The sequence below is a fragment of the Pseudoliparis swirei genome, chromosome 18 (genome assembly GCF_029220125.1).
Source record: "Pseudoliparis swirei isolate HS2019 ecotype Mariana Trench chromosome 18, NWPU_hadal_v1, whole genome shotgun sequence".
Classification (NCBI taxonomy): domain Eukaryota; kingdom Metazoa; phylum Chordata; class Actinopteri; order Perciformes; family Liparidae; genus Pseudoliparis; species Pseudoliparis swirei.
Window position 1 is genome coordinate 16,112,779 of NC_079405.1, and position 27,846 is coordinate 16,140,624.

General features: G+C 42.5%; 1 protein-coding gene across 1 annotated transcript; it reads left to right on the top strand.

The window, feature by feature from the left end:
• Nucleotides 1-24,177: 24,177 nt before the first annotated feature.
• Nucleotides 24,178-25,883, top strand: LOC130208287 (G-protein coupled receptor 22). Its single transcript, XM_056437327.1, has one exon. It carries the CDS (start codon nucleotides 24,178-24,180, stop codon nucleotides 25,846-25,848), a length of 1,671 nt encoding a protein of 556 aa, XP_056293302.1. The 3' UTR covers nucleotides 25,849-25,883.
• Nucleotides 25,884-27,846: the final 1,963 nt, after the last annotated feature.

Genomic DNA, 27,846 nt, shown 5'->3' on the forward strand with positions numbered 1-27,846 from the left:
CTAACGGTAGACATCCAGGAGGCATCCTGATCAGAGGCACCTCAACTGGCATGTTAACACACAAAGAAGCCGGCTCTGAGCTCCTCACCCTCTCTAAGGCTGAGTCTAGCCACCTTATGAAGGAAGCACACTTTGGCCAAATGTAATTTATATTTCCATCTTTCGGTCACTACCCAAAGCTTGTGACTTTAGGTGAGGGTCTAAGCATAAGTGGACTGGTAAATCAAGAGCTTGGACCTCCGACTCAGCTCCCTTCCTTCCCCACAGAAGCCGAATACAAATGCGTGCCTCAATGCTGACGCTGCACCAAGGAGTCTGTCCATCTGCCACTACATATCCACACTAAATTTGACAATACTTGAAGTGCCTCATGTGGATTATTGACTGACTCCAACCTCACGGGTGCAATCCACCGAGAGAGAAAGGGTTCCCAAAGGGGCCCAGAGAATGGATTAGCTAATTAGCTAATGTTAGCATGCTGATTAAATATGATGTTATGAGATCGAGCAGAGATCCAAAACTGAAAGTAGCTTGAAAAGCAACCTTTGACTCTGCGTTACATTGTCTTATCAGAATCAGAAACCGTTTATTGCCAGGAATATTTACACAAACGAGGAAATTTTTTTGGCGAAAGGTGCAACATTAGACATGACAAACAACAATCAACGCAACAGTGCAATGTGTGTATTAACTTAAGTAGAAGAAAGTGCTCGGACAACAAATAACGTTAAAGTGTTTAGGTGTGTGTTTAAGTTAAAGTGCATGTTAAAGTGACATGTGTGTGGAGGAGGAAGAAGAGGAGGTAGTCCTGGGGGTGACAGTCAGTCAGTGGGGGACCCGGGCTCCATTGATGAGCCCGACTGCCGACGGGAAAAAACTTTTGGTGTGGCGGGAGGTCTTTGTCCTGATGGACCGCAGCCTCCTACCAGAGGGGAGGGACTCGAACAGGTTGTGTCCAGGGTGGGAGGGGTCAGCGACAATCTTTCTGGCCCGCTTCAGTGACCTAGAAGTGAACAGGACCTGGAGGGAAGGCAGATTGCAGCCAATAACCATCTCTCAGGAAGCGGAAGGACTCCACAGCGTTGACGGGGGAGTCCCACAGGATGAGAGGGGCGGGTGGGGCTGCATTCCTCCTGAAATCCACAACCACCTCCACTGTCTTTAGAGCGTTGAGCTCCAGGTTGTTCTGGCTGCACCAGGTCACCAGGTGGTCAGTCTCCCACCTGTAGGCGGTCTCGTCCCCACCAGAGATGAGCCCAATGAGGGTGGTGTCATCCGCAAACTTCAGGAGCTTGACGGACTGGTGACTGGAGGTGCAGCTGTTGGTGTACAGGGAGAACAGCAGAGGGGGAAGAACACAGCCTTGGGGGGAACCCGTGCTGGTGGACCGGGAGCCTGAGACGTGTTTCCCCAGCCTCACGTGCTGCTTCCTGTCGGTCAGGAAGTCTGTGATCCACCTGCAGGTGGAGTCGGGCACGTGCAGCTGGGAGAGCTTGCCCTGCAGCAGGGACGGGATGATGGTGTTGAAGGCAGAGCTGAAGTCCACAAACAGGATCCTGGCGTAGGTTCCTGGGGAGTCCAGATGCTGGAGGATGAAGTGTAGGGCCATGTTAACTGCATCGTCTGCAGACCTGTTGGCTCTGTAGGAGAACTGCAGGGGGTCCAGGAGAGGGTCGGTGGTGGTCTTGAGGTGTGACAGGACCAAGCGTTCAAAGGACTTCATTACCACAGAGGTCATGATGTGTCGGGTGGACGACGATATTTTATTATTATCTGAATTGGATCAAAATACATACTGCTCAGTCATACAGTTCGGTACGGCTCAGACTTGGCACCTTAATGATTAACAAGTTATTTTAACACAGTTCCCTTGTCGACCAGTTTATAAAAAATGCACACAAATTAGATTTCTTAGCAACAAGTGAAAAGACAAGCATCCTTATTCAGGGGACTTATTGATATTTATGTTTGTGCTGAGCCCTGAGCTAAACAACCTACCTTGGGTATAACTCTCATGAACCGATTATCGAGGGAGGGCACCTGTGAGCCTCTGAACCTGCACTATATGGCAGGTGGAATCACACACTGAACAGACAGTTGAAACTAACACACTAAACCTAGATCGTTCACATGGTGCATGAAGCTAACACTAATATTATAAGCATTTTGTGCAGACTCAAAGAGCTGCTAGAATGGCTGCAGACTCTGTAACTGCGTCACATTTATGATACTCATAATTCTTCATACCTTAACCTCCTCAGTTTGTTTGCGTTATCAGCAATCTAACCCCCTCAGAAACGGTTCACAGGCTGGCTGTTGACCTTTGATCCCACTCAGCCAGTAGCGTGAGCTGCCAGACGTCCTTGTCTGTGAGATCCTTCTGCAGCTTCCAGCTCATATTTTACTCTTGATTTTGGTCAACTAAAGTTTGTCTTTGAAACACTATAATCTTTAATTTTCTTATTCATTCTCTCAATGACTCAGCTTGTGCTGTTGATGTGGATCCATGGGGTCATTACTTGAATTACGTTTCTGGTCTCTGCTCCCTAAACAGCCTCATTTGAACACTAAGTAATTGCCTATTCATTTATTAACATGTGGGTAAAGTAAGGCTAAGCCTTTGACTAAATATGTTGCAACAACTGAACTTTAAAAGACTTAAAGAAATGGAGGAAACCGATGAAGAGAAATTGTAGTTTTGTGGAGATGGAAGAAAGACGGGCAAGGTGAGACAGAAGATTATTTCCCCCTTTTCTCCAGTGCTCCGTCTATCTTGTTCAGGATATTATCTCTGGCAGGCTTCAAGTAATATCTTCGCACTGAATCAAATGGCACCGTAAAGAAATCACAGTTGCCAGTTTGTAAAAGTCGTGGCTCGTTTAAAATGTTTGAGGATGGTGACCACGTGCCATTTTCAAGTTTAAGTATGCAGGCTGGGTAGGGAAGGGCCCTGCTGTTGCTGTGTGGCTGAGTGGGGATGGGAGGGAAGTGACAGGATATCCGTGTGGCCGAGGAGCAGGAGGGCTGAGCTGTAGACAGGGCCGTGGATGTCAGCCGCCGCCCTCAGAGAGCAGATCGCACAGTCAAGGGTCGGGGAGGAAGGGGCGGGGGGGGGGGGTGGAGTGACAGGTCAGTGAGCGTCTCATCTTCCATCCATCACAAAGTTCCTTTGTGGTTCAATCAAACCAGGAATGTCTTAACTGAATTTGACTGCAGGAGCACAGGTGAATGCGTAGTCATGCAGACACCTGTGCCCATTTGTCCGTACCAGCCACAGATAATCCAATCAAATGGGTCTGTCATGTGGAACAGACTTAACACGCTGGTCAAATGTGTTATTTCTTTATTAAACCACGTATATGTAAATTGAGGATCTGAGTATTTTTTAAATGGTTACACTTTGTCATTTCGAGTAAAAAAGCATTTTCCAAAACCAGCCTTTAGGGAAACTAGAGTCAAGAATTGTTCTGTAGCCTTATTGTGCACAGAGATAAAACTAATTTCACAGCCCATTACACTTATTTGAAAAACAGCAGCCAGTAGACACACAGTAAAATAAATGATAGTTTACAGTTGCCACAAAATACCAGTAAAGGTGACTGGCCAGCTGTCACAAAGTCATAATGACAGTCAATATTAACCCCCTGTGCAGGTCCAGGGGTACTTCTTACAGTAATGAGAGGTTCAAATCAAGCTGTTCGTCTGCCCCCTCCTGGCAGGACACCATGAGCTTATACAAGGACACTTCAGTGGTGACATTTAGTGACCGGCCTCCGTGTGCTCTGCACCCTCTTCTTAATGCTGGGAAAAGGTAAACTCCTCTTCTTATTCATAATGCATGATTGCGATTGTTGGATTCTGATCAAACAACTACTGCAGAGCTACTTGTCTTTTTATTTCTTATTTCTATTTTTCTTTCCCCCACTATCTTTATCTATTCATTTTCTCTCATTCTCTATCTCTCTATCCCTCTCCGCCTCACCCATAATCCTCTCTGTCTGCCCCATGCCCCTGGTTCAGCGTTTGTCTCCCTCAAACCTCGACTCAACGTCATTTTGTCAAGCCACAAAGGCTTCACATAGATTTTGTTCTTGATGATAAACATTATTTATTTGCTAAAACATCATTATCATTTTGAGCCTATTAGAATGCTGACGTTAGCATTTAGCTCACAGCATTGATGTGCTTAAGCCTCGTAAAGCCGCTAGAAAGAGACTGCAGAGTTTTAGTATTTGTTCCAACTATACTATTGCTATGCCAGAGAACGGCAGGAGGCCCATGGCAAAGATACCAGAATGTCCCACTGCATCCGGTTCCATTTTTCAGTGTGCAAGCCACCATGCTCTTCTGGCTATTCTGAGCCACAATCCTCAGCAGCGCAGTCGATATATGAGCAAAAAGGTCAAAGTTCAAGGTGCAATGTTATGACAAAGTAGTATGTCCCAATCGAGTGCATACTCCTTGCAACAGTACGTACTCTGTAAGGGAAGCTGTTTTTTGGAATATATTGTTCTGTTTAAAAAAATATTGTTTTGCTTCATTTTGCGAACGACCATCTTAATAACATCGCTACCATAAAAGCAATCTTGTTTCTGTATTAAATTAATCTGATTCATTGGCCCTTTTCACACATTTAAAATGGTCAAATCAGGAAAGCACAGCTGTAACAAATAACATAAACCATGGCTTTTTTTTAGCAATTGTGATCTAGTGATTTACATGTTATTAGTGACACCTGTGTGTGCCCCCACAAGGAAACCATTTAGGTCTCGCATTTCTGTGTGAATTTGTGAGTGGTGGTATTTGTGTGACCAGGCTTCTTTGGTGTGTCTCACTTTCGGGATGACCGTTCAGACCAGGCCCCAGGGGTCTTGACACATTATCATGTTTACCAGAGGTTATGAGATCTTTGATACCACATAGGACCCCCTAACTGACAGGACACAAGACAGACGTAACAACCCACAACACAGAGGCTACGGTAAATGCACAAGACAAATCATATTATCACTCGAATAAATGTTTAATTTACACACTGATCAGGAAATATGGCCACATACTGATTACATTCACTAATATATATATATATAGTAAGTCCACAGGGAGAAAAAATGATCTGCTTTATTGATCTACTGCTTTATTGACGCCTGTGGGGAACATCTCTCTCTGGGACCTGGAGGTTCACAATACTTATATGGATTCAGTTTCTACTTGAAATATTAGAGGGGAAAAACAACAACATGCATCTTGGGGTTTGGTGGTATGTTTTTCTTGTCATTACTGTGCATAAGTAGCTGAGCGCCAGATGTTTCCAGTGGACGTACAATGAGGCTTGGCAGAACACGTTTCTTTAACGCATCAGAGAAAAGGTCACATTTTGATATCGGCCCGTGAATTCAAAAAGCGATGGTTTCTTTTTAACCTCAGCATTTTGCTGACGTATAACAACCATATTGGATGTAATCCTCGATATAGGAAGGATATGAGATTCCCTAAATTCACTGCAGCTCCTTAACACAACCTGTGTAGTGTACAGTGTAATAATTAATGAATATCAAACTATTTAAGAATTATGAATGACTAATTTCTGATTTATAAACCGCAAATATCAATATAAAAAAATGTTTTACATTTGTATTTAGGGCGACACCCAATTTGTGAAAAACAGGGAACTTTTACATAATTATTTCATCTCAATCTCGGGGTTGCTGCTGAGTTCTTTTTATAGTGTACAGGGACATATTATTTCATTAACATACAAATCAAATGATCAGGTTTATTATAAATGAAAGGAATAAAATATAAAATAAACAAAATATATGGAATAAATCAAGAATATGATGAGTACCATAAATGTACATTTCATTTAGCTTTTCATACACCATAGACACAGCTTCGGGGTTCAGTGTCTTGCTCAAGGACACATCAACATTGGGCTAGCGAGCCGGGAATCGAACCACCGATCCTCTGATTAAAAGACAGACCTGGCATAAATAACAGACACAATCAGTGTCTGATATTATTGATTTATATTACATTATTTCATGTTATATAATATATTACATATATATATAACATATATATATATTATATAATAAATAACATATATAAATTAATTATAACATATATGTATATATATGTTATAATTAATTCAATTTGTCTTAACAATTTTACATACAATTTTGTTAAGATGTTATTCAATGTTCAGTTTAAGACCCACCAGGGAAGATTGTAAAGCAATTTTATTATAGTTCTAATTTAAATTAAATCTAAATATTTAGGTGTAAAGCTTATTGATCTGTATTTTGAATATTTGTATCGAAGAATTATTGTATTGTCTGATTTATATAAACTAATTTACATCTGGAAATATTATTGTTTTCACCTGAGGCTTCTGATGAGATGAGAGATGTTAAGCTAAAAAGTGGAGGCTGTTCCTCTGTCGACATCACTACATTTCTTGTTGTTCCTTTGAATCGCATTATTCCATTTCTCACTCTGTGGCAGTTGTTTCGGCTTTCTCTGATATTTTCGGACCTGGTATAGTGTTCTTTGTTGAGGTATGGCTCAAACCGTTGTTCCTCGACACCGTCTCTCTCAGCAGGAGGCTGACTCCTCTTTTCAACACCCTTTTTAGCAGCTGGGATCATTATGGTACATTCGGCAGTTTTTAAATGGCTTTCATCTTCTCTAAATAATGGCTGGAACGAATCTTCAGCACGTTGGTGCACTGCAGGTCAGAGCTGCATGGCACATTAGACGGCGCCGGAGTCGACGGGTCAGAAACACAAGACCAGAGAAAAGAGGCGGAACCGGCAGAGCCTCGAGGGAGAGATCTGGTGTGCAGGATTCAAAGTTATCAATACAGGTTGTAGCATAATACAAACACGGCTAAGGAAGACACTTCTTCAGGTTCTGGCTCCTTATGTTGGCTGGATGTCCTTGCAGCAAATTGAGTATGTTACTCTGAGGTTAATAAAAAGATATATATATAAATGTATGTATATATATACATATATATATATATATACTGCATGTATATATATATATACTGCATATATACATACAATGCAAAGACTATGACTAACATATCAATTCAGTTAAATGTTATTTTGCCTTAAGACTTTTCTTCAGCCATTATTCACAATTGGATATGTCGCAGCGTCCCTCATGAATGTACACTGGAAAGGGAGGGTCATAAAACAAGGTGGACTCAGCCTTAATGATTTGAGTGTCAAAGAGTATAATTTGCTCTTAATATGTCTAGACACCTGGTACATTTAGAGTCCAAGCACTCAAGATATTTGGTTACTTAGTTCCTGGCAGAAATGTATTCTTTACGATTTTGTTGTATTTATTAGATTTCAGTTTTAGCGTCTTTCCACAGAAGTTCACTACACATGTAGATATGTAGTAAGTTCATTTGTATGTATGTTGAAAGTTCATGTGTATGTCACTATGTAGTAAATTCATTTGTATGTATGTAATAAGGTCATGTGTGTGTATGTAGTAAGTTCATGTGTATGTCACCATGTAGTAAATTCATTTGTATGTATGTAATAAGTTAATTTGTATGTCACTATGTAATAAGTTCATGTGTATGTATGTAAGTAGGAAGTTCATGTGTGTATGTAATAAGGTCATGTGCACATGACCTTATTACACATTATACATGTATGTCACTATGTAGTAAGTTCATGTGTGTGTATGTAGTAAGTTCATGTGTGTGTATGTAGTAACTTCATGTGTGTATGTAGTAAGTTCATGTGTGTGTATGTAGTAAGTTCATGCCCCGTGTCTTGGTGGTGCTAAAATGCCTTTTGAGAAAAACGGGAAAATCATTCAAAAAGTCGAGGTGATGCAGTGCATCAATTCGGCGGATGTAAGGCAAGAGAGGGTCAAAGCAGTAAAATGAAGCATTTATCATGCGATACCTGCTGGATGGAAATTACAAATGAACAGTCATTACAAAGGAGAGATGTTGTCTTCATGCTGCACAGCTTGAATGTCGGGCACACAGCGTGTCCCTATGTCATCTTGCTGTATAGGCGGCACTTGTCTTGTATTTTTTTGTTTTTATGTATGTTTTTATTTGCATTCTAACATTTTGTGTGTTTGTTTAGATGTGTTTCTCTATTTTTCCTTGGCTGAGTGACGCGGGCATATGGTATGTGGGTGTTTGGCAGATGCTCCGACTCACTGGCTAGCTTTGCATTTGCGTGTGACTGTTTTCACAAGAGATTCAGATCACTAGCAAGGGCAGTTCACTATGTTTGTGTTTGACGAAGAAACTAGGCGACTGCATGCTCACAGGGAGCCTGGCTGTTTCTGTCAAATGTGTGTCGCACAAAAGGAAAAGGTGGAGGTGGTGGGATGTCTTTTTCTCTCAAAAAATACTTCCTTCCCGTTACACACATGAAGCACAGTCAGTCCTCCATAAACCAAACCTTATTTATACAATTTATAGTTACATGTATTACATTTTAAAGAAATAGATTGATATTTTGGAAATATACATACTCCCTTTCTTGCAGAGAGTGAGATGAGAAGATAGATGTCTGTATGGTGTACATTATGGCTACAACTGCAGCCAGTTATAGCATGGTGACAGCTGGAAACAGCCTGGTTCTGGAAGGAGCAACATGTTCCTACACATCGCTTCTAATGTTCACAGTTTAATACTTCATATTTCCATAAGTAAAAAAAAAAAGGGGAAGTAAAATAAGATGGTGCATGTGTTGGCTTTAGTGTTGAGGTTGCCATGGGAATAAGCAGATACTTCAGGAAGTTACTGCTTACAGCCAAGAAAAGGTCCGGTAAAACTACAATGTGTTGTTTTTACACTTTTTAAAACACAGTTCCTCACAGTACCTTTTAGCAGTGAGCTTCAGAGGTGCTGGCGTGCACCTTCAGGCCGAGCCAGACTGTAAGGCTCTGTTCTGTGTCACCTTGACTGTTTCATTCCCTGCACTGCCCTCAGCCACTCTCGGCTCGTTACTGTCTCATGTCGTACATGTTTCCCCCCCCCTATATATTGTGTCAGTCTTTCCCTTGTCTCTTGCTGGATTGTTGTCTTTTGTCCGTAGTCCTGTCTTTCGTGTTGCTAGTATTCCTGACATGCCTGCCCTGCCCCTTTTTGTACTTTGTTACTTTTTGGAAACCTTTTGCCTTAGTAAAGAGTGTTTTTTTGTGATATGCACTGTGAGTCCAGTCCAGTTCCTCTGCACATGAGCTCTTGCACCTCGCTATTCCTGTGACGCCACCTGTGACACAGACTAGCTGGTTCACCTTGTATCCATCTTTATGCTGAGCTATAGGCTAACCAGTTGATGACTGGAGCTGTGCATTTACCAAACAGATATGCGAGTGATAGGTTTTCTCATTTAACTCGCTGAAAGAAAGTAAATATTTCCCCAAACTATTGCCTAAAAAATAATACATTCAACACTGAAGGGTCTAACACTTTCGGCAAATATCATGATGATGATATGATAGCAACAAGCACAAATAGCAATGACCTTAGAATGGATTACAAACACCTAGGGGAGTTGGTGGAGGTGCATGAGGGCCAACACTGATTTTATTTAATTTTGGAGGCTTGCAAGGTTTCTTGTTCAAGGTTATATAAACAGTATTTATACCACCATCTGTTTATTAGCATATAAGGGCATATTTCAGATGCAGGTTTTTACCATTAAACAATTCAAAATAAGGTTAAATGTTCACAGTTGTTACATCCATTTTGGGGGGAAATATGCATAGCTATTCTTAATGGAGGACTTTTTATTTAAATTGTAGCACACATTCCACTGTGGGAGTTTCTTAACAGCGAACAGCTGCACCAGCTGCATGGCTCTCCTCAGACACTCTGGGTGTTCACACCTTTTATCTCCCACTGCAGTTTATCTCACATAATCACGACATTTACACCCCTCTCCAAAACAACTGTCTGTGAATCAGTATGAGCACCGCAGGGACAGGGACCTCATATTGAATGTGTCCAAGGTCACAAATCTGGTCAGTGACCTTGAACCATGCACACAGCTCAGAGTGACCGAGGATGCGCCTTACAACGAGATGATAATCTCAGGTGAAATATGGCTTCAAGCCTCATGAATCTGCTCTTTAACCAGCCCATTAAAATGTAGAGCCTGATATGAGGGCAGACACTCAGTGAACAGCCCTCAGTGTGCAGCAAAGCAGACCGAAGCCTTCAAAAGCCTCCTCCACATGGGGAGACTGATATTATCCAGTCAGTTTTATTTTGATGGAGATCAGGTGAAGAAGTGGGTGCAGTATATTTTAAGGGAGGGAGACGCAAGTCATTTGGGAATCTTGGTTGAAATACTACAGAGGAGCGGTCACCCTTGAAGAATCTCAGGTCGTCCTTGTGGAACGAAGGCTAGCCATCTCACACACGCACACACACACACCGCCGCCCCCCACCCCCACTGCTCCTCTCGCATCCCTGTCTCCTCCCCCTTCGAACACAAATCCCACTCCACTCCATTCCCCCTCCCTCCCCCTCCTGCGCTTGCTGGAGGACTGCGCTCCAGCGAGCAGTTAGCGCATCATGCGGTGGACCGGTCCGTGTGTGGGATGCTACTGTGAGTCCGCTGCATAAAAGTGGACAGGTGTAGCGCGCCGTGTTGATTGGGGAATTAAAAGAAAAACGCCCAAACACTGTGATATTATACCTACTTTGTGAGCCACAGCATCTGCAGCCGTGGAGGGCCCCCCACCCCCACCCGCAACCCCCCTCCCGCTGTAATATTTATGACAACACGGAGGCAACTCATTCTGGTCACGTTTTTGGCTGACAGCGGGCTGTCCTGGAGAGCCTTGGAGTGAATCGGGGGTCCAGTGTTGGAGAAAGCGCAGCGCACGGACACCCGCAGTAGGATGTAAAGGGAATTCCCACTCACCAAACTGGTAAGTTTAACACTCGACTACAACACTTCTTCTACAGTAGGCACAATGTTTAATTCCAAGTAAAAATCCTCATGATTTTGAGAATGTCTTTACAAATGCATGTTTAAAATGAGACGATGTGACTAAATGCATCATGTTGTGATGTAGGGACAAGACCGTCCCGACCTGTTTAGGTTGCGGACTGGAGTCGATAATAACAACTCAGCAGCACTTATAGAGGCCTGACATATCAGCCTCGGGACATGCCAGCGGCTGATTGTAATCGCTTCTTTGCGTTTTCGGACATCACACAAAATATATCCCTCTGTCCAATTGGGTTGTTTTTCTTTTTGTGCAGCAATAGTCAGACAACACTTCGTCACAGAGAGGGAAAGATAATCGAATATAGAAAAATGGACCTGTAGTGACTTATTTAGGACCAAGTGGGCTTCGTATTGTTGATACGCTTCAGTCACATGGATTCGCGTGAAGCCGGCCCGTGTGATCATGTTGAAGAGCAGTGGCTCAGTTCATCCACTCGTGACATTTAATGCTTTAATAAGATACAAGTATTCCACTGTGAATATGATTAGTTGGTTATATTCCGATACGAGACCATGATTTCAAAGGATTGTTTCTCACGGTGCCTCTGCAGTTATTTACCTTCATCAGAAAGACCGCAAAAACAGTAATAAATAAATAAAGAGAGAGAGAGAGAGAGAGAGAGAGAGAGAGAATCAAATTAGATGTCTCTCGGCTTGACATGTGCTTTTATGTAGATTTATAATCTGAAATGTTATTATCGTGTAGCAACGTCATAAAGCGCTTTTTTACATTTATTTTCTATCGCAGTAATGATCTAAAATTATATCGATGTTGAATCTATAGTTTTAAAATCAGTATGTATATATATAAGTAGGCTACCGTAAACATCCGACTTTGTGTTAGCTCTGTGTGTTTGAATGTAGAGCAGTGTTTCCTGCACTGCTCTCCTGTTGATGATATGCGAAATGTGAACATGTGAGTAGTGAGGTGGTGAAGTGATGATGGGTTTCTCCTGCTGAACACTAAAGCAACATATACTCTCCAGTATACAGTTTGAGTTGGTTCAATGTCAAACTGCTGTGTGTTTGCATCAACAGTGCTTCCACACAAAATCAGATTCTTTGGATCCTGTGCTGCAACATATTTTTTCTTCCTGGCAAGAGGTGTTTTTCTATGTGAGGATTTAAATAATTAAAAATATGAATTTCTTTTGTTTTCTCATATTACTTTTGTGCTCCCACATAATAGTCATCGTGATCCTTTGCAAAACTTTTCTTTTTTCAAAATGTTCTCACATTTTTGCCTACCCACATTCACATACTTTCTGATTTCTTAAATGTATTTTAACTTCTAACACCCATATACCAGTGCTTGTGTTTTGTAAGTGTGGTTATGTAATTTGTGAACATTTCGCACATTATGGAAACTTTCAAAAATAATAGGCTTACACTCTGCAGCCTATAGTTAGTTAAATGAAAATCTAAATACAATTTTAAGAATGCAGCTTCAAAGACATTTTAGGTTGCAAGGTAACCATGAGGTCACCACATTTTACAAGATGTTATCCTCTTCTCAATATTATCAAATGATCAATCTTTTTAACTCATGGTTAATTAGCTACTGTGAAAATACAGTAACAAGCTCATCTTGATGTATCGCAGATTAAGATTGTTCAAACTTCTTGGATGAGACTGAGTACAAACATGCAGAAGATTATTTAGAGTAAGTTAAAGCCCACCTTCTCTATGATGTGTTATGGCTGCGTGTGTGTGTGTGTGTGTGTGTGTGTGTGTGTCTTTTTTCTAGATTCCCAAAGGGATAATTGTTTTAAAGTGTTCCTATTTTCATTCACTCTCATGAAGGCCATGTGTTTGCTGTGCATGTGGGTCATTGTGTGTATGCGTCTTCTTATAGAGAAGCTTTGATGCTGCTGGTGGGGAAATATTTCACCAGACATGTCACTCTCCAGATAGATGCTGCAGCGTAGTTGAGGAAAACTGTCATATTTTGTTTCAGCGCAATGAGCAAAGGGGTACTTTACTTCTGATTTGAGGAGTCTTATTTACCTTTCGTAACAGTGCTGACGAGGAGATGATCAGAGTCTTGCTGAGGTTATTATAGGACCACAACAGTGTGAGAAAAGCAGATAAGTGGTATGTAACAGCTGCTCATTGGTCACAAAAGCCTGAAATAAAGCTGTTTTTAATACAATTTAGTGGTATACATATAGTTTACTAATGTAGTTTACTTTTCACTGATAATTCAACTGCTGACAATTTTGAATAAGCATCTGCAAAAAGTCAGTGCAGTAACCACAAACAATCACAGTTATCGCTGTAAAAGCCGACAGCAACAGGCTTGTAGTATTAAAGGACAACTGTATATTTGTATTTTCATATTTAGAACTATATTTTGACTGGATTGGCCAAATCCTTTTTTAATCATCATAGAAAGAAGTTGTCAAACCCCGTCTCTGAACTAGTACAACAACAGAAAAAGTAAAGACATAACACCATGTGTATTGAAAATAAAGATGGCTGAGTTTGCTCATCCTTTGTCGAAGCATAGGCCTACCCGTGTTTACCTTGTGAAATGAAAAGCACCCTGCACTTAATTAATTTCCCTTATACAGTAGATGACAATGTTCCTCAAATAATAGTAAAAAACATAGGGGTGAAGCAGATCCCACCACCAAATAGGACAAAAGCAGGAGGAGAATGATGGAAAAGTGAGACGCATGACGGGCAAATAGAGAGACGAGACTTTAGAGACTCACTGTGGCAACCCGTAGATATCCAACAGCAACACAGCTGCTTTCTTGCATATTTATTGTATGCCCGCTGAGGGGATCATGAGCTCGGTTGTGTGTGAGCGAGTGAGTGATGAGTTGCGTGAGTGTCTCGGCTGTCCACGGAAAAGCTCTCGTACTGCTGCAACGAACTGCATCATAATTTATGGTGAATCACACATTCTCCAAACCACTTGTATTGTCTGTCGTACACTGCCTGCTGACTTCTCATTCACTTGAGAGACGGAGCTGAGACGTGTGCCTGTACAGAGCTGATGCAGACATCTGCATCGCCTAGAATTAATCTGTTGTGTGAGACGTGCAAGTGAAAAACAAGTCTGATACACTTGTAGTCTAGACGAGGGGGTTAGCCAATTGCGGGTTGTGTTTACTTAATCAAACATTACAAATATTCTATACGCAGACACACCTGGCACACATTTTACATATAATGACATGAATACCTTGCATTCGATATCAGTTGGAACCGACATTAGGCGTGAGTCTAAATGAGGTTTAATTGACATGTATTTAGTATGCGTCTTATGCTCTTTGGCCCTCCTGGGTTTTTTATGAAACCGCTTCATGTGGGAAATGGGAATGGATAATTAATGTATGTGTATGTTGGTCTTGCGTCCTCTGGTGAGACCTCTGTCTATCATGAAGGTGTGCCTGCCGTGAAGCTCTCCCCTCTTGGCCAATGATGTCCTGTCCGCAGGAGATAAATGGCATTAATTGAGCTCTAATTGCCATTTGGAGTGAAATAGCACAATCACTTCAGACAGCTTCACTCTTTTTTCCCTATACCCATCAGTTCCACTTGCTCATTTGCTCTTATTCTATTGCATTCAATTCCATTGTTCTAGTTTTCTAACCTCTTCTTTCAAAGATTATTATCCCTGAAGGCGCAAATCTACTTCTGAAGTAAAGTTTCAATCAATCTAAGCTGAAGGTGAATGCAAAATTCCCCATTTGCTGTTTCACTGCAATTTCTTGTTAAATGTCTATTTATTGTGTGCACATGGATGAGTAGGGTCAGTATGAGGTGGGATGCCATCACCCTAGTTAGCAAAACACATCCCCCTGGCTTACATTATCCGCTCTCTCCATTCCCTGAGAGAGCGACGTGGCAGAGAAGTTGTTTCGTTGCATACATGTTAGTCTAGTCAGCCTGACTTAAGGATCCTTTATCTGACTGAGGTTTGTGCGAGCTACTAGCCTCCACCGGGTGTAGCTGGCCACAAAAGACTGTGCTGATGCATCCACCAGAGGACCATCATATCTGAAGCAGCTCTTTGGGCTGTGTATTGATAAATACACGGCACTGTCCGAGTTGCTGAAGTAGCAACTCATATTTCTGCCAATGGTCTCAGTATTCCGCTGATCTAAAAGTGGCTTCAATAATGTGCCAAGAAACATAACTGCACCAACAAAGCCCGGGAAGAAGAAGAAGTAAACATCGATGTAAACAGCAGAGATAAAAAATAAATAAATTAGGAAATATTATGTGAGGAAAGAATTGCATTTCACATATGTGTTATACCTGTTTGTAGAAAAATCTACCGGCCACCTTTAAGAATTAAATGTTTTATCTTTTTACTTTTCTCTATACACCCTGAACTTATTGTTGACACATTTGGTAAGACTGCCAGATCATATAACACAGATCATATAACACATGACTTAAAGGGATTGTCCAGTTTAGGATCACACTTTTGTTGAAATTGTAAAACAGATTTGAAAAAATATCCAAATAATAGTCAAGTTCCAAAACGCTGGATCCTACATTTCCCATTGTGCAGCTCAAGCACATCTTTTCCCCGTGGTTGTAAAGTCTCGAGTACTATTTGGGATGTCGTCAAGGTTATCGTCACAAACATTTGAAAGCTTTCTCTAGACCCAAGGATGACATTATAAAAGTGTTTTTCATTGCAGATTGATACTCCGTATGACAAGAACACTGTTAAATTGTTGGAGTGCACCTATAATAGTTAAATCATAATAAATCCACCATTGTGAGTCAACATCTCCTGGTTGTGAGAGATGCTCTGTGTGCGTGTGCAGATGAATCCACGTCAAACCTCTTTCTTGCTAAACAAGAAGCGGTTCTTTTATCACATAATCAACTGTTGGATTAATTCCTCGTCACAAGTGCAGCATTAAAGCGACCACAGACCTTGCACTGTGACTTGATTATCTGTTTTCAATACAAATCTACACTGATAGGTGCAGCACACAGGCTACTTCACTGGATTCTGACAATCCATTAACTCCTGATGACAAGGGCTGTTGAAATGGAGAGATGGAGGGAGACATCACAAATTTCATCTGATCAGTTCAGAACACACACGGAATGTACAAGTAATTACGGATATAATAGAAATATAATGAACTCCTCTCTAAATTGCCCTCTTTTATTATTATGTATAATATTGTAATCATTGCTATTGTCTTTGATGGGCCAGTGAACAGCCTTCCAAAGCACTGATATACGAAACACTCTCCACTTGCTCCGACTCAATTTTACCTAATTTCGCCAGCTTTCACTCTCGATTTTGATTTCTTCTTGTTTACAGAACTGTAATTGCAAAGCCTTGATTGGTGCTTATTGATGGGTGGTGCTTATCCACAGGCTTGGTATCCTGTATAGCTGGATATTGGATACCAAGTAGTGTCTTTTATGAATGTGCCAAATTAAATCCATCTAGCTCGCTGTCAGGTGATAATGATGTCTCAGAGTTGTCTTGCGACCGCGGCCTTTTTCTGCAGTGCTGTTCCTATAGATTACTGGCTGTTATAATGAACCTGTCTGCTGTAGTTTCCTTATTGTTGTCCTGGTAGCAGCCTGTCAGAATTGTGGGATTATAAAGTGTCTGGACATAGCAGTGGGGTTTCACAAAAGATATTGCACAGTGTAAAATAGGGTTAGGGTTAGAGCCATGTGCTGGTTGTAAGATGGATGGTGAGGGGAGGCGAGGCAGCGCAACTGGGACTATTCAAAAGCGAGATGGATAGAGGTAGTGAGCAGGGAACAAACATTCCCCTCAAGCGAGCACACGACTCAGCATCCATCTGCACACGCCTTTAAGCCACCCTCCGATCCATCACTCCCTCACTGCACCCACCTCCCATTCTCATGTTAGCTCCCGCTGCCCCCGTCCCTTTCTCCCGAACTTGTCTCAGGCATAAGTGCAGATGGGATTCAGCAGTTTCTTAACCCTTGTGTTGCCTTAGGGTCATTTTGACCCGAATCAATATTACACCCTCCCCCTGCCTTTGGGTCATTTTGACCCGATTCAATGTTTCACCCTCCTGTTACCTTTATATTTACTAACATATTTTACCCTTTGGGTTCAATTTGACGCCAGCAATTAAAACCTCCAGAAAATTATTAGAATTAATATTGTTTTCCAAGTTTAAGTGTGAGGCACTTTATGTTTGTTTGTTGACTACCGAAAGAACACCGACATTAAACATTGAATGGGGTCAAATTAATCCTAAGGCGGGGGGAGGGTGTCATATTGATTCGGGTCAAAATGACCCTAAGGCAACACAAGGGTTAAGCACACAAGATGTCATTCACCTCAGATGACAATCCATCTTCCGCTGTATCTGGAGGGAGCGCATGCAGAGACGTGGGCTGGCGGTGGGTGGCCGTGTGGGCAGATGGTAGTAAGCCATACATTGTGCACTAAATGCTGGGCTTTTGTGGCCGAGAAGGAGTTATGATGACCCGTTGTTATATTCAACGGGTTTAAGTGTTGCTTGGCCTTGGCCTCATATTGAAGTAGCAGTATTAACAGCTCTGGAGTTGCACTTACACCTGTAATAAACATACAGTATTATGTTTGCTGCGCAGTCAAACATATTTCAAAGGGAAGTTCCTGAAGCTGACCTCATCAGAAACCTATGAGATCGGGTGGGATGTTGCTGCTCTCACTGAGCAGGTTGTGTTGTTGGCCGGTCCCGGCTGCTTTGCTCGGAGCCTGCCAGGCATGCTACGGCCCAGCTGGTGGCTGCTTGCTGTTAGCGCTGCTGGATGAATCGTGTGGGGAAATTAAGTCTTTGATCGATTGTATCACTGCGGACATTAGGAATACCTAGGAGAGCCATGAGTCAGCGTACGGCGTGCGTCACCCTCCTGTTGGCTTTCTCTCTTTTCCCTTTTTTTCTCCTTCACTCACCTTTACTGTCTCTCTCCTCTCGTCAACTTTTAGTTTCCATTCCATAGACAAGCAAAGGCTTGTTTCTAGTTTCACCATGTTGTATACATCAAAGAAATAAGAGATATAAATTATTCCACAGATAGTTCCCAAAATAAAGCAGAATACCGTACAGCTACACCTCCAGCTTTGTGCACCTGCAGTTAGACACAATGCCCTCTTCTAAATGTCTTTTTTATTATCTGAACAACCACAGCATTTTCTCTTTCCAATCTCATTTTTGGAACTAAAGTGACACATCTATTTTATTTATTGTTGCCCTAACAGCACTGACAACCCCCCCCCCCTCCCTCCCTCCCCCGTCCCTGAGGTGAACGTAATGCCTCACAGAAGAGCTGAATCATTTCCAAAAGCTAAATTTAAACCACAGCAGCAGGTTTACTGATTACAAATAAGAACTCCTGCCTAGAGGACAGAGAGACTTACTTAAAGCAATCCAGTGTGCTCTATTAAACAAGAATGTACAGATAACATCAGATGGCCGAATCGTCAGCTTATGGAAATCTGAGCTGCTTATCATTCGTTCTTTAGTAGCCCTGCTTATAGCTATTATACTTATATTGTCTAACTAACAGCAATACTAAGATCTCTCCACTACACCTACTTTAACACAGATGGTTTAAAACAGACAGAAATGGTCTTCTGTGGAAAGTTCTGACAACCTCAGAAATATGCAAACTGAGCACTTAGAGTTGTAATAATTATCAAACTGAAGTCACACGTGTTCCGACTACCATCGTCGCATCTAGATTGCAGAGGACTGGGGTGAACATGGGAGAGTGCCCTCAGGCCGGGAGCAGGATCCGGACATTCAACAGAAGCTGGTTGAGACCTCGGCACGCAGCAGCACGGCAGAAAGAAAAGGGCCAGTTAATAAACCTTTTCTGCCTCATTTTAGACACCCCGTGGATCGCATGCGTGTTGTTTACCAGACAGGTGCACTGGCCTGGAGGTGTTGTGTCATCTGAGGGGAATTGTGTGTGAAGTAAGTGAAGTGTGCTTCTACCCATTGAGGTAGGATTAAGTGACATTATAGTGTCCTGACGAGTCTGTGCGTGTGAGTCGTGCAAAGTGTTTGCGGGCGTGTTAATAAAAGAAGATTGGTATGGAAGCCCGTTTCCACCACTGTAAGAAACCAATTATAGCTCATTATTATGAGCTAGTAAGTCATAATTATGACTTACAGGATCCTAATTCTTTTTCTAATTTTGCTAATGATAAATAAAAACATAGTGGACAAAGACTGGTGGCTTGAATAAATCTTGTCATCCACAAAGCTGCTGCGGCACTATGCTGATTGCACCTTTTTGATCAAACTGTTGCAGGGTCTTGCTGCAGTTATCTTGTGAATTCAGGGCGGAGCAGCTGTATTTCAGTCTTGCTCATGGTCTCTATACAATGTTAGAACTTTTATATATTCTCTCAAGGTCGTTGTGTGTTTTGTTATTTTACAAAGACACACCTAACAAGTATGCCAAAATAATGAAATGCCATACAATGTGTTGTTTTAGACTCCATCTGGGCCGAAAGGATGCCTACTGTTTGTCTTTGTATTTGGCAGAAGTAATTTAGCCTCTGGCAAGAAACGTGTTGTCAGGAGAAATAAGCTAGAATCATGGAAAGTTTAGAGCACATGCAAAGAAATCACACAAAGACAAGCAAAGAAACAAAAAACTGAACCTGTCACACTGACGACAAGATCTGCTTGAGCATTTCCCCTCTGCTATTGAGGGGCTTGAAGACCTGCCACACTATCTGTCACCTATAATGACCCTGACGGCGGGACCTCAAGGGGTTGGGCACTCAGTTTGTTGTTGTTGTTGTTGATGTTTTGGAGCAAGGTAGAGAATCTTCTGTAATTTACACACCAGATATCAGGGTGGCTGTTGTAGACAGAGAGATCGGACCCAAACGCCAACAATGTTCCACAGAAAATGTAATAATTTACTCAAAACAGGTCAAACACACACAAACTAACCAGTACGAACCAACACTGCAGAAAAAGACAAACAGGGTCTAAATACACAGGGAAGGTGCAGGTGATTGGACACCACGGAACGAGACACAGGTGGACACAATGAGGGCGGGGCTAACAATCACACAGGAGGAAACAATCAGGGACAGGGCAGGCAATCACAGGGACAGGAAATGCAGGGAAACAGAGGACATGAGAGACGGGGACTTCAAAATAAGACACAAAACAAGACTCAAAAACTCTGGATCATGACACCAGATTTGATGAAATCATCTTTAAAGTCACATCTGTAGATGACAGTTACTCTTTAGATTCCATACTGAACCAACCAGACACTTTATTTAGCTGTCAATACATGATTGTAAATTAGGCTGTTGATGAATGACTTCGGACAGGGTAAAACCAATTTAAGACACTATGACTGAAATGAAGCCATTTTCTATGACCATCACAGAACTCAGCCTTAAAAAAAATGACCTTCAAATGTGTTTGTCTTCTGGATTAACCACCAAAGCTGTCAAGAAACATGTTAGACTTTTTAAATTTGAATGCCTGATTGTGCGGGTGATTTTCTTTACATCATGTTTTATGCATTATGCTCCTTTCTCTTCTGAATGACTTGTCAATCACAGGCTGATTGTAAATCAGAGTTTCCAGCTAGTTTCCTTTCCCACAACTAAAAGATCACTACACATAAATACAGTACACAAACACAATAGTATGTTGGAAAAAGGCATGCCACAATAACACAATGCTCTTATTAGAGCCAACACGTTTACACTGTATTAGAGCATACAGCGAGGCGTTCTCTGCACCGCTCTTTTCAGCGAGCAGGACCGTAAATTGTGTACGACTGATCTGTTGCCTCGAATGAACTTTCATTTACAATTCCAACTGAAAAACATCAACATTGGTGATCATTATAGAAAAACAGCCCACAAATCACCACCCTGTCTACTTCTTCCTTCCTTCCCGATTAATACTTTAATACGGTGACTGCTTCTGCCGCAGGTCAGAGTCACAGATGTTCAGATTCAGGGCTTATGACATTTTGTCTTGCCCCCAAACTACATGCTAACACAGACGTATTTTCTCTTCTACTCTATTCTTTCTGGCCTTGTGGCTCTTATCCGTTACCAGTTCATCACAAAGTGAGTATCCATTATCACAGGACTGATTGTGGCTCAATGTTTCTCTTCGTCATAATAAACAACTCTTGTTGAAATCAATTCAGCCTGCTCACTTCACCGGTACACATCCTTTGTAACTAAGAGTGATTAAATCAGAATAGAATTTTACACAAATGTCTTCTTTTTCTGTGTTATCATTAGATTTATATATTTTTATTGTAAATGTATGCTTACATTTATTTTATTTATTTAGCTTTCCATAAATGGTAAATACAGTTATTTTTCTGACATTAATTAAGTGTAGTGCTTCAAACACGCAACACACACACCTTGGCATGAGATGGAAGACACAGTATGCATGTTGCCTCTGTGATTGCTGTGATTGACTGTCAAACATACGCCGTTACTTGATACCTTGATGTCCACCGTATTGAATAAAGAAAGGTAACAATTAAACATCTAGATAACTAAAATATATCTGTGATTATGCCAGATGTCATTTCCATTTCCATGGGAAATATTACAAAACAAAGGTATTGGAGGGACTAGTGGAGTTGGATGTTTTGGTACGGCCAGAGGCTTCCTCCGTTCAACAGAGCAAGGGTACACCCGCTACCGCTTTGGGTGAAAGGGTTGAACGTCACTCTCCTCCTGCAACGTTACCACGTTTTGAAGCTTTTTCCCCAGATTCCCGTGCATCCAGTGGCGATGCCAAGTTGAAGGTTCGCCTAGCCCGCCTTCAACTAGATGCGCAGGAGAAGGAAATGGTCCGGAACGCAGAATATAATCTTCGGTTAGAGATACGGAAGTTCGAAATAGAGGCTGAAAAAGAGGTCAAATTAAAGCAGCTTGAGGTGGAGGCCATGAGAATCGCTGCTGGCCAACGGTCAACCCATAACTCTGCACTTTCGCAAACAGGTTTTGATGTAAGCAAGAACATTGCTTTAGTGCCAACATTTAGGGAGTCTGAGGTTGATTCCTATTTCAATGCCTTTGAGAGGATTGCTACTGCCCTACTTTGGCCTAAAGACATGTGGCCGATTCTACTACAGTGCAAGTTAGTCGGAAAAGCCCAAGAGGTTGTGTCATCGCTTTCCTTGGAAGAGAGTTTACAGTATGATGTGCTCAAGGAGTCAATATTGCGTGCCTATGAACTTGTCCCTGAGGCCTACAGACAAAAGTTCAGGAACCACAAAAAGGCCAGTGGGCAAACATTTGTGGAGTTTGCTCGAGAGAAGAGTCTACTCTTTGACAAGTGGTGTGCCGCAAGTGAGGTAAAGGATCATTTTGAATCTCTTCGCCAGTTGATACTAGTGGAAGATTTTAAAGGTACTTTACCGGAGAAAGTTGTTGTGTTCTTACTAAAGTTACATACAGCATTATACTGTGACCTGTGTTCAAGTAAATTAATAAAGCCAACACTTAAACTGCATTTTGTGTTGAGAGGAAGAAATAAAATGCATTCAACATAAAATATTTTTTATGCAGCGCTCAAAATGAAATCACAGGTGCCTGTGAGAGGAGGAGTGCGTTTGTGTGCTCCCATGCCTATGACTTGTTAAATTGGCAGATTGATGATGCTTTAAATCAATGTTCCAACACCACACACCCCATGGAGCCCATTAGTGGATTAAGATTCCTGTTCTGCCTGTAGGTCCATTCCAGATGACAAATGGGACCAAAAAAGTGAGATAAAACAAAAGGGAAAAGGGAAAACGAGAGGGTGAGAACAAAAGCAGTGGCAGAGGAAAGGTGGACAGCAAAGACTGAGGTCAACGCTGCCGGTTAAGACTAACCTGTAGCGTTTAGTTTAGAGACTCAGGGAATTTGTTTTTTCTCGCTACATGAATAAAGCTTTATATCCAATCAACCAACATTTAATGCGATTCCTTCCCGGGCACAGGAGAGCATGCAGTCAGTCATGAATAACATGCTCTACATGCAAAGTAGTCCGTCTCAGCCAGCACTCAGAAAGGGGAACAGAATAGGAGGGGATATGAGGGAGAGCAGAGGAGACAGAGGGGGTGTAGAGAGAGAGGATGCCAGGGGAGCTCGTCTTTCTCTGATAGCATTGTTTATATCCCACTGTCTGCGGATCATTGATCCATTCGTCTTCATTATATCTCCCTGTGAGAACTATTAACTGCTGCCACCCTCAGTCGGGGGCCTGCTAGGTTGACATGCACTGCACGGTTTTTCTCTACCAGCCCACCAATGTACCTGCCACCTCTTCTCGGCAGAAGCTGATCGTTTTATACCGCTAGTGGGAAAAAATAAGAGAGGTTTGACAGAAGGTTTTTTTCTTGTATTACACAGGCATCACAGGCATTAATTGTCTTCACAAGACGGGTTGTCAATGGGGAAACATGTAGAGCCCATGTATTGTCACTGCCATCGTTACGGTCCAGTTGTGGCTGCTTTCTATATGTTTCCACATGCCTTATTCTGCAAGCTCCCTGACCTATACATACGTTGCTTAATAATGAATCAATCATCCACCCACTCCTGCCCATGAGAAGCATGGGTACATCTTTGTGACAACATTTAGCACAGTATACGAACCGTAAGCACAGGAGATAATTCCCCATTGGTTTGTTTAAATGTGTTGACTATTCAGGTATCCACTCATAATTGCAAATGACCCCCAAGAGACTTTTTTTCTACTCCAATTCTTTTCTGAGCTCTCACCATTGTCGATACGAAGCATGTTGTTGTCTAACTACTGGAGCCCAGTGAGGCATCATGGGTCATCAGCAGCAGCTTGAACTGCAACCCACGACTCTAATCGCCCGCCAAGCTCCCCTTTACCTTGTTGTGTCGAGTCTTAGCTCCTCTCCACTTGTCAAATTGTTTCCCGTTTATCTGACAAGTTTGAGTCTTATTTTTAAGTAAATATGAAACCAGCTGAGTGATAACTGCTTGATCTTCCTCTTTGATCTCTCTGTCTTTCTACTAATTTCTATATATTTTTTCACAGAATCAACCACAGATCTGACCATCATCATCCTCGTCACTGTCTCGTTTGAGTCAGAGGAAACAGAAAGACAAAGCATGGTCTGGCGTGGTGGCCGCTGTTGCTATGTGTGAGGGAGTGCTGTGGCGTCAATGGAGACCGAAGGCTATCGTGACCTCCTGGAGACCAGCGATGGTCAGGGGGTAGGCCTGCTGGATGGAGGGGGTGAGGTGGGCTGGAGCAAACCGTACCCCCTGGGCTTCCAGGTGTCCCTGACCACTGTGCTGATGCTGGAGCTGGTGTTGGGCTTCAGCAGCAACCTGACCGTACTCGTGCTCTACTGTGCTCAGTCCAACCTGGTGGATTCAGTCAGCAACCTGGTCACAGTGAACCTCCATGTGCTGGACATACTCGTCTGTCTGCTGTGTCTGCCGCTGACTGTGGCTGTGATCCTGCTCCCGGCGAATGGAAGTGGAGTCGGCAGCCTGGCCACGCTTTGCTGCTTTCATGAGGCCTGTGTCACGTTCACCAGTGTGGCCACAGCAGTCAATGTGCTGGTGATCAGTTTGGACCGGTACGACATCTCAGTGCATCCAGCCAGTCGTCTGCTGACCACCAGGAGAGCAGCACTGCTCCTGGCAGCAGTGTGGGCCGTGTCTCTGGCGGTCTTCTTCCTGCCCTTCCTTGAGGGGGATTTCTTCTATTCAGCGGTTAAGGACAATAAGGATGAGGAGCCAGGAGGACATAACAATAACTCTGAGTTTACCACTGGATTGACCCCCATTTTTTCCTCCATATCTCCCTCCGCTTTACCCTCAACTCACCCTTCCTCCCCAACACACCACCTGACTCCAGTATGGCAGAACAGGACTCTGCTGTGCGTCGGAGGCCAGGGGTATTACACCGGCCTGGCGATGTATTATCACTTGTTACTCCAAGTGCCATGCTTCTTCATCGCTGTGGTCGTCATGTTGTTCACCTACTCCAAGATCCTGCAGGCCCTCAACATTCGAATAGGCTCCCACATGATGAGGAGTAAGCGCGCAAAGGACTCCACCTGCAGGATACGCTGCAGGAGGCAGAAGAAGAAGGACCTGAGCCTGCCCACAGAGGTAGTGTCCTCCAACCAGAACCTCACCAATCCGCCTCTCATTCCCTCCCTCACACCGACACCAACATCACCCCCACCACTCCTCTCCATGCCACAGGCGATGTCTGACAGTGGAGACACAGTCACTACGGTCAGTACTGCTGCCACCACCCCCATCGCCACCACACCGGCCACCCCTGCTTCTACAATCCCAGCTTCAGCCCCAACCCAGACCCACGCCACCTCACCACTGCCTGCATCCACCATGGGTGTACAGGCCTCGGTTTCTGCCATCATCGCCTTGAGGCGGGCAGTGCGCAGGCACAGGGACCGTCGAGAGCGTCAACGCCGTGTCCTCAAAATGTCCCTGCTCATCATATCCACCTTCCTGGGCTGCTGGGCGCCTCTGTCTTTAGTCAATGTTCTGATCCTGTGTATGGGTCCAAGCGACAGCCTGGTGCGGCTGCGCCTCTGCTTCTTGGCAATGGCTTATGGAACCACTATTTTTCATCCTCTGCTTTATGCTTTCACCAGGCAGAAGTTGCGCCGTGCCCTCAAAACGCGTGTCAAGAAAAGGGTAGTGTCCCTTCTGCAGGTGGACCCAGCTCCTAGCGGGGGGACAGTTATTCATAACTCCTGGGTGGAGGGTGGAGGTCAGAGGAAGACTCGCAAGCCACGAGTGGAGGCCAGTGAAGCCACTGATCGGTGCCTCACAGAAGCAGTGAGGGAATGAGGCTTCAGCGTGTTTGCATGTGTGCAAGTGTGTGTGTGTGAATTTGAAGAATTGTATGTATCTTACCAATTTGCTAAAGATGGATCTTGTGTATATTTGTGCATGGGTGTGTAAAAAACCAGTTAGTTTTCAAAGGTCAGGACAAATCCCATGACCACTGGTTCCATGCAGATGTGGACAGGTGAGTCCTAGACTTTAATTAGAGCCTTCTTTCTGCTCTCCTTACGTAGGCTGTCATTAGTCCACTTTCTTAGGGACAAGGTGGTCACTGTGTCTCCATGACAACACTGGCCAAGCATACACCATAGCCATGTATACTGAAAATCAGTGCAGTTGGGGCAGGATAAGGGTTAGACAACAGCAAATGCATACATTACTGCTCCTGCGTGCACTTTCAACTTGCATGTGCATGTACCTATGACACACACACACACACTCACACACACTGATCTATGTTTAGTAATTATCTGTGAAAGCACACCAATATCTACCTGCACAGATATTCTCAGTGAGAAAAATATTAATGGAAGTCTATATTTCTCTTTAATTCCCTCATTTGTTAATGCCTTAATTGAGTTATTAATATATTATTGTGGTGCTGAATGTCCTGCTGTATGTTTACAACAATGTATCAGAGTGAAAGTGCAAATACTGTATATGGTATAGCAAATTAATAGCGGGTAAATACAAGCATTCAGAAGTTTACAATCTATTATGAAACTACCAGGAAATAAAAATAAATAAAAAATATTTAATTTGCAGTAAGCACCATATTTTAGAACAATGTGTGCAAGTTAAAGCTAAAAGGCATGACTTTATTTATTATTTGTTGAAATAAATTATATGAGTAAAAGTCATGATGACTTAAGCGAGGCTGTGGGATTTCGTTTGTATGTTTACATGTGGGCATGTATACGTGTGTCTTTGCGTGTGTGGTTGATTAAATGAATAAAGGAGCGTGTGTGTTTTGTGATCATGTGCAATAAATTCTGAGAAAAGCAATGACCCCAAGGATGTGAACAAATAGAATGTGAACACAGAATTGTTGGTTTTCTACTTATGGTTTAGGTTACTGGGGGAAGAGAGAAGAAAGGGGACTTAATCAGCTGATCAACAGAAAGAGGCCACTGGGCATCATGTCAAAGCAGAATACTACACAGGCTACTGTAATACTACTGAAATTGTATCACCTCAGTTTTAAAGTGGAAATCAAAGGGCAACATTTTGTGGAAACTTAATTAAAACTGTCTGTAGTCACTTTAGCTGAACTAGCATCTTATACCAGAGAAATCCCAACATGTGAAACCTGACATGGGACATCTCCTCCTGTTCGCTGTTTGTTGCTCAGGAGGGCGGAGCCACTGCTTTTGGACAGTACTCTGAATGACTGCGGAGGCCTTTTGGCCTCCGTCAGCTTCTGGACTAAGTCCTGGACATGTTTCACTATATCTGTGTCTCTCTTTCTCCTCAGGGCTTCATGTTTCATTTCACAATGTGCTGGACATAAAACAATAAACCAGCCTTCAATCAGCTGTTGTATAATGGGTGTTACAGTAGATTTATGTCAGTAAGTAGATAGAGTACACTTTAAACTTTGTATGGGCTCTTGGAGAGCGCCTTTGCGATTGGGGCTATCTCCTTCATCCTCACACCTTTTACAATATTTTTGAGCCAGACAAAAGACCATCATTCTTGTGTATTAATGTAAATTTTTCAGGGATGTAAATATTCAAGTGTCTGTTTTGGGTTTTAGTCAAAGAAAATAGTTTTTCTTTTTGTCACAATCATCTGCCGGACAGAAAATCAGCCATTGTGATAAACTCTGAGTGAGTTGGAAAGCTACTAACGAGAAGATACATGTACGTGTATGTGTGTTAATACTATATGTGTGTACACTGTACTGTACATTTATGACCATGTGTATAGAGAAATATTAGTATGGTATAAGATTTATATTACGTGTTATTGTATAGAACAGAATCTGTATTAAAAAGATGA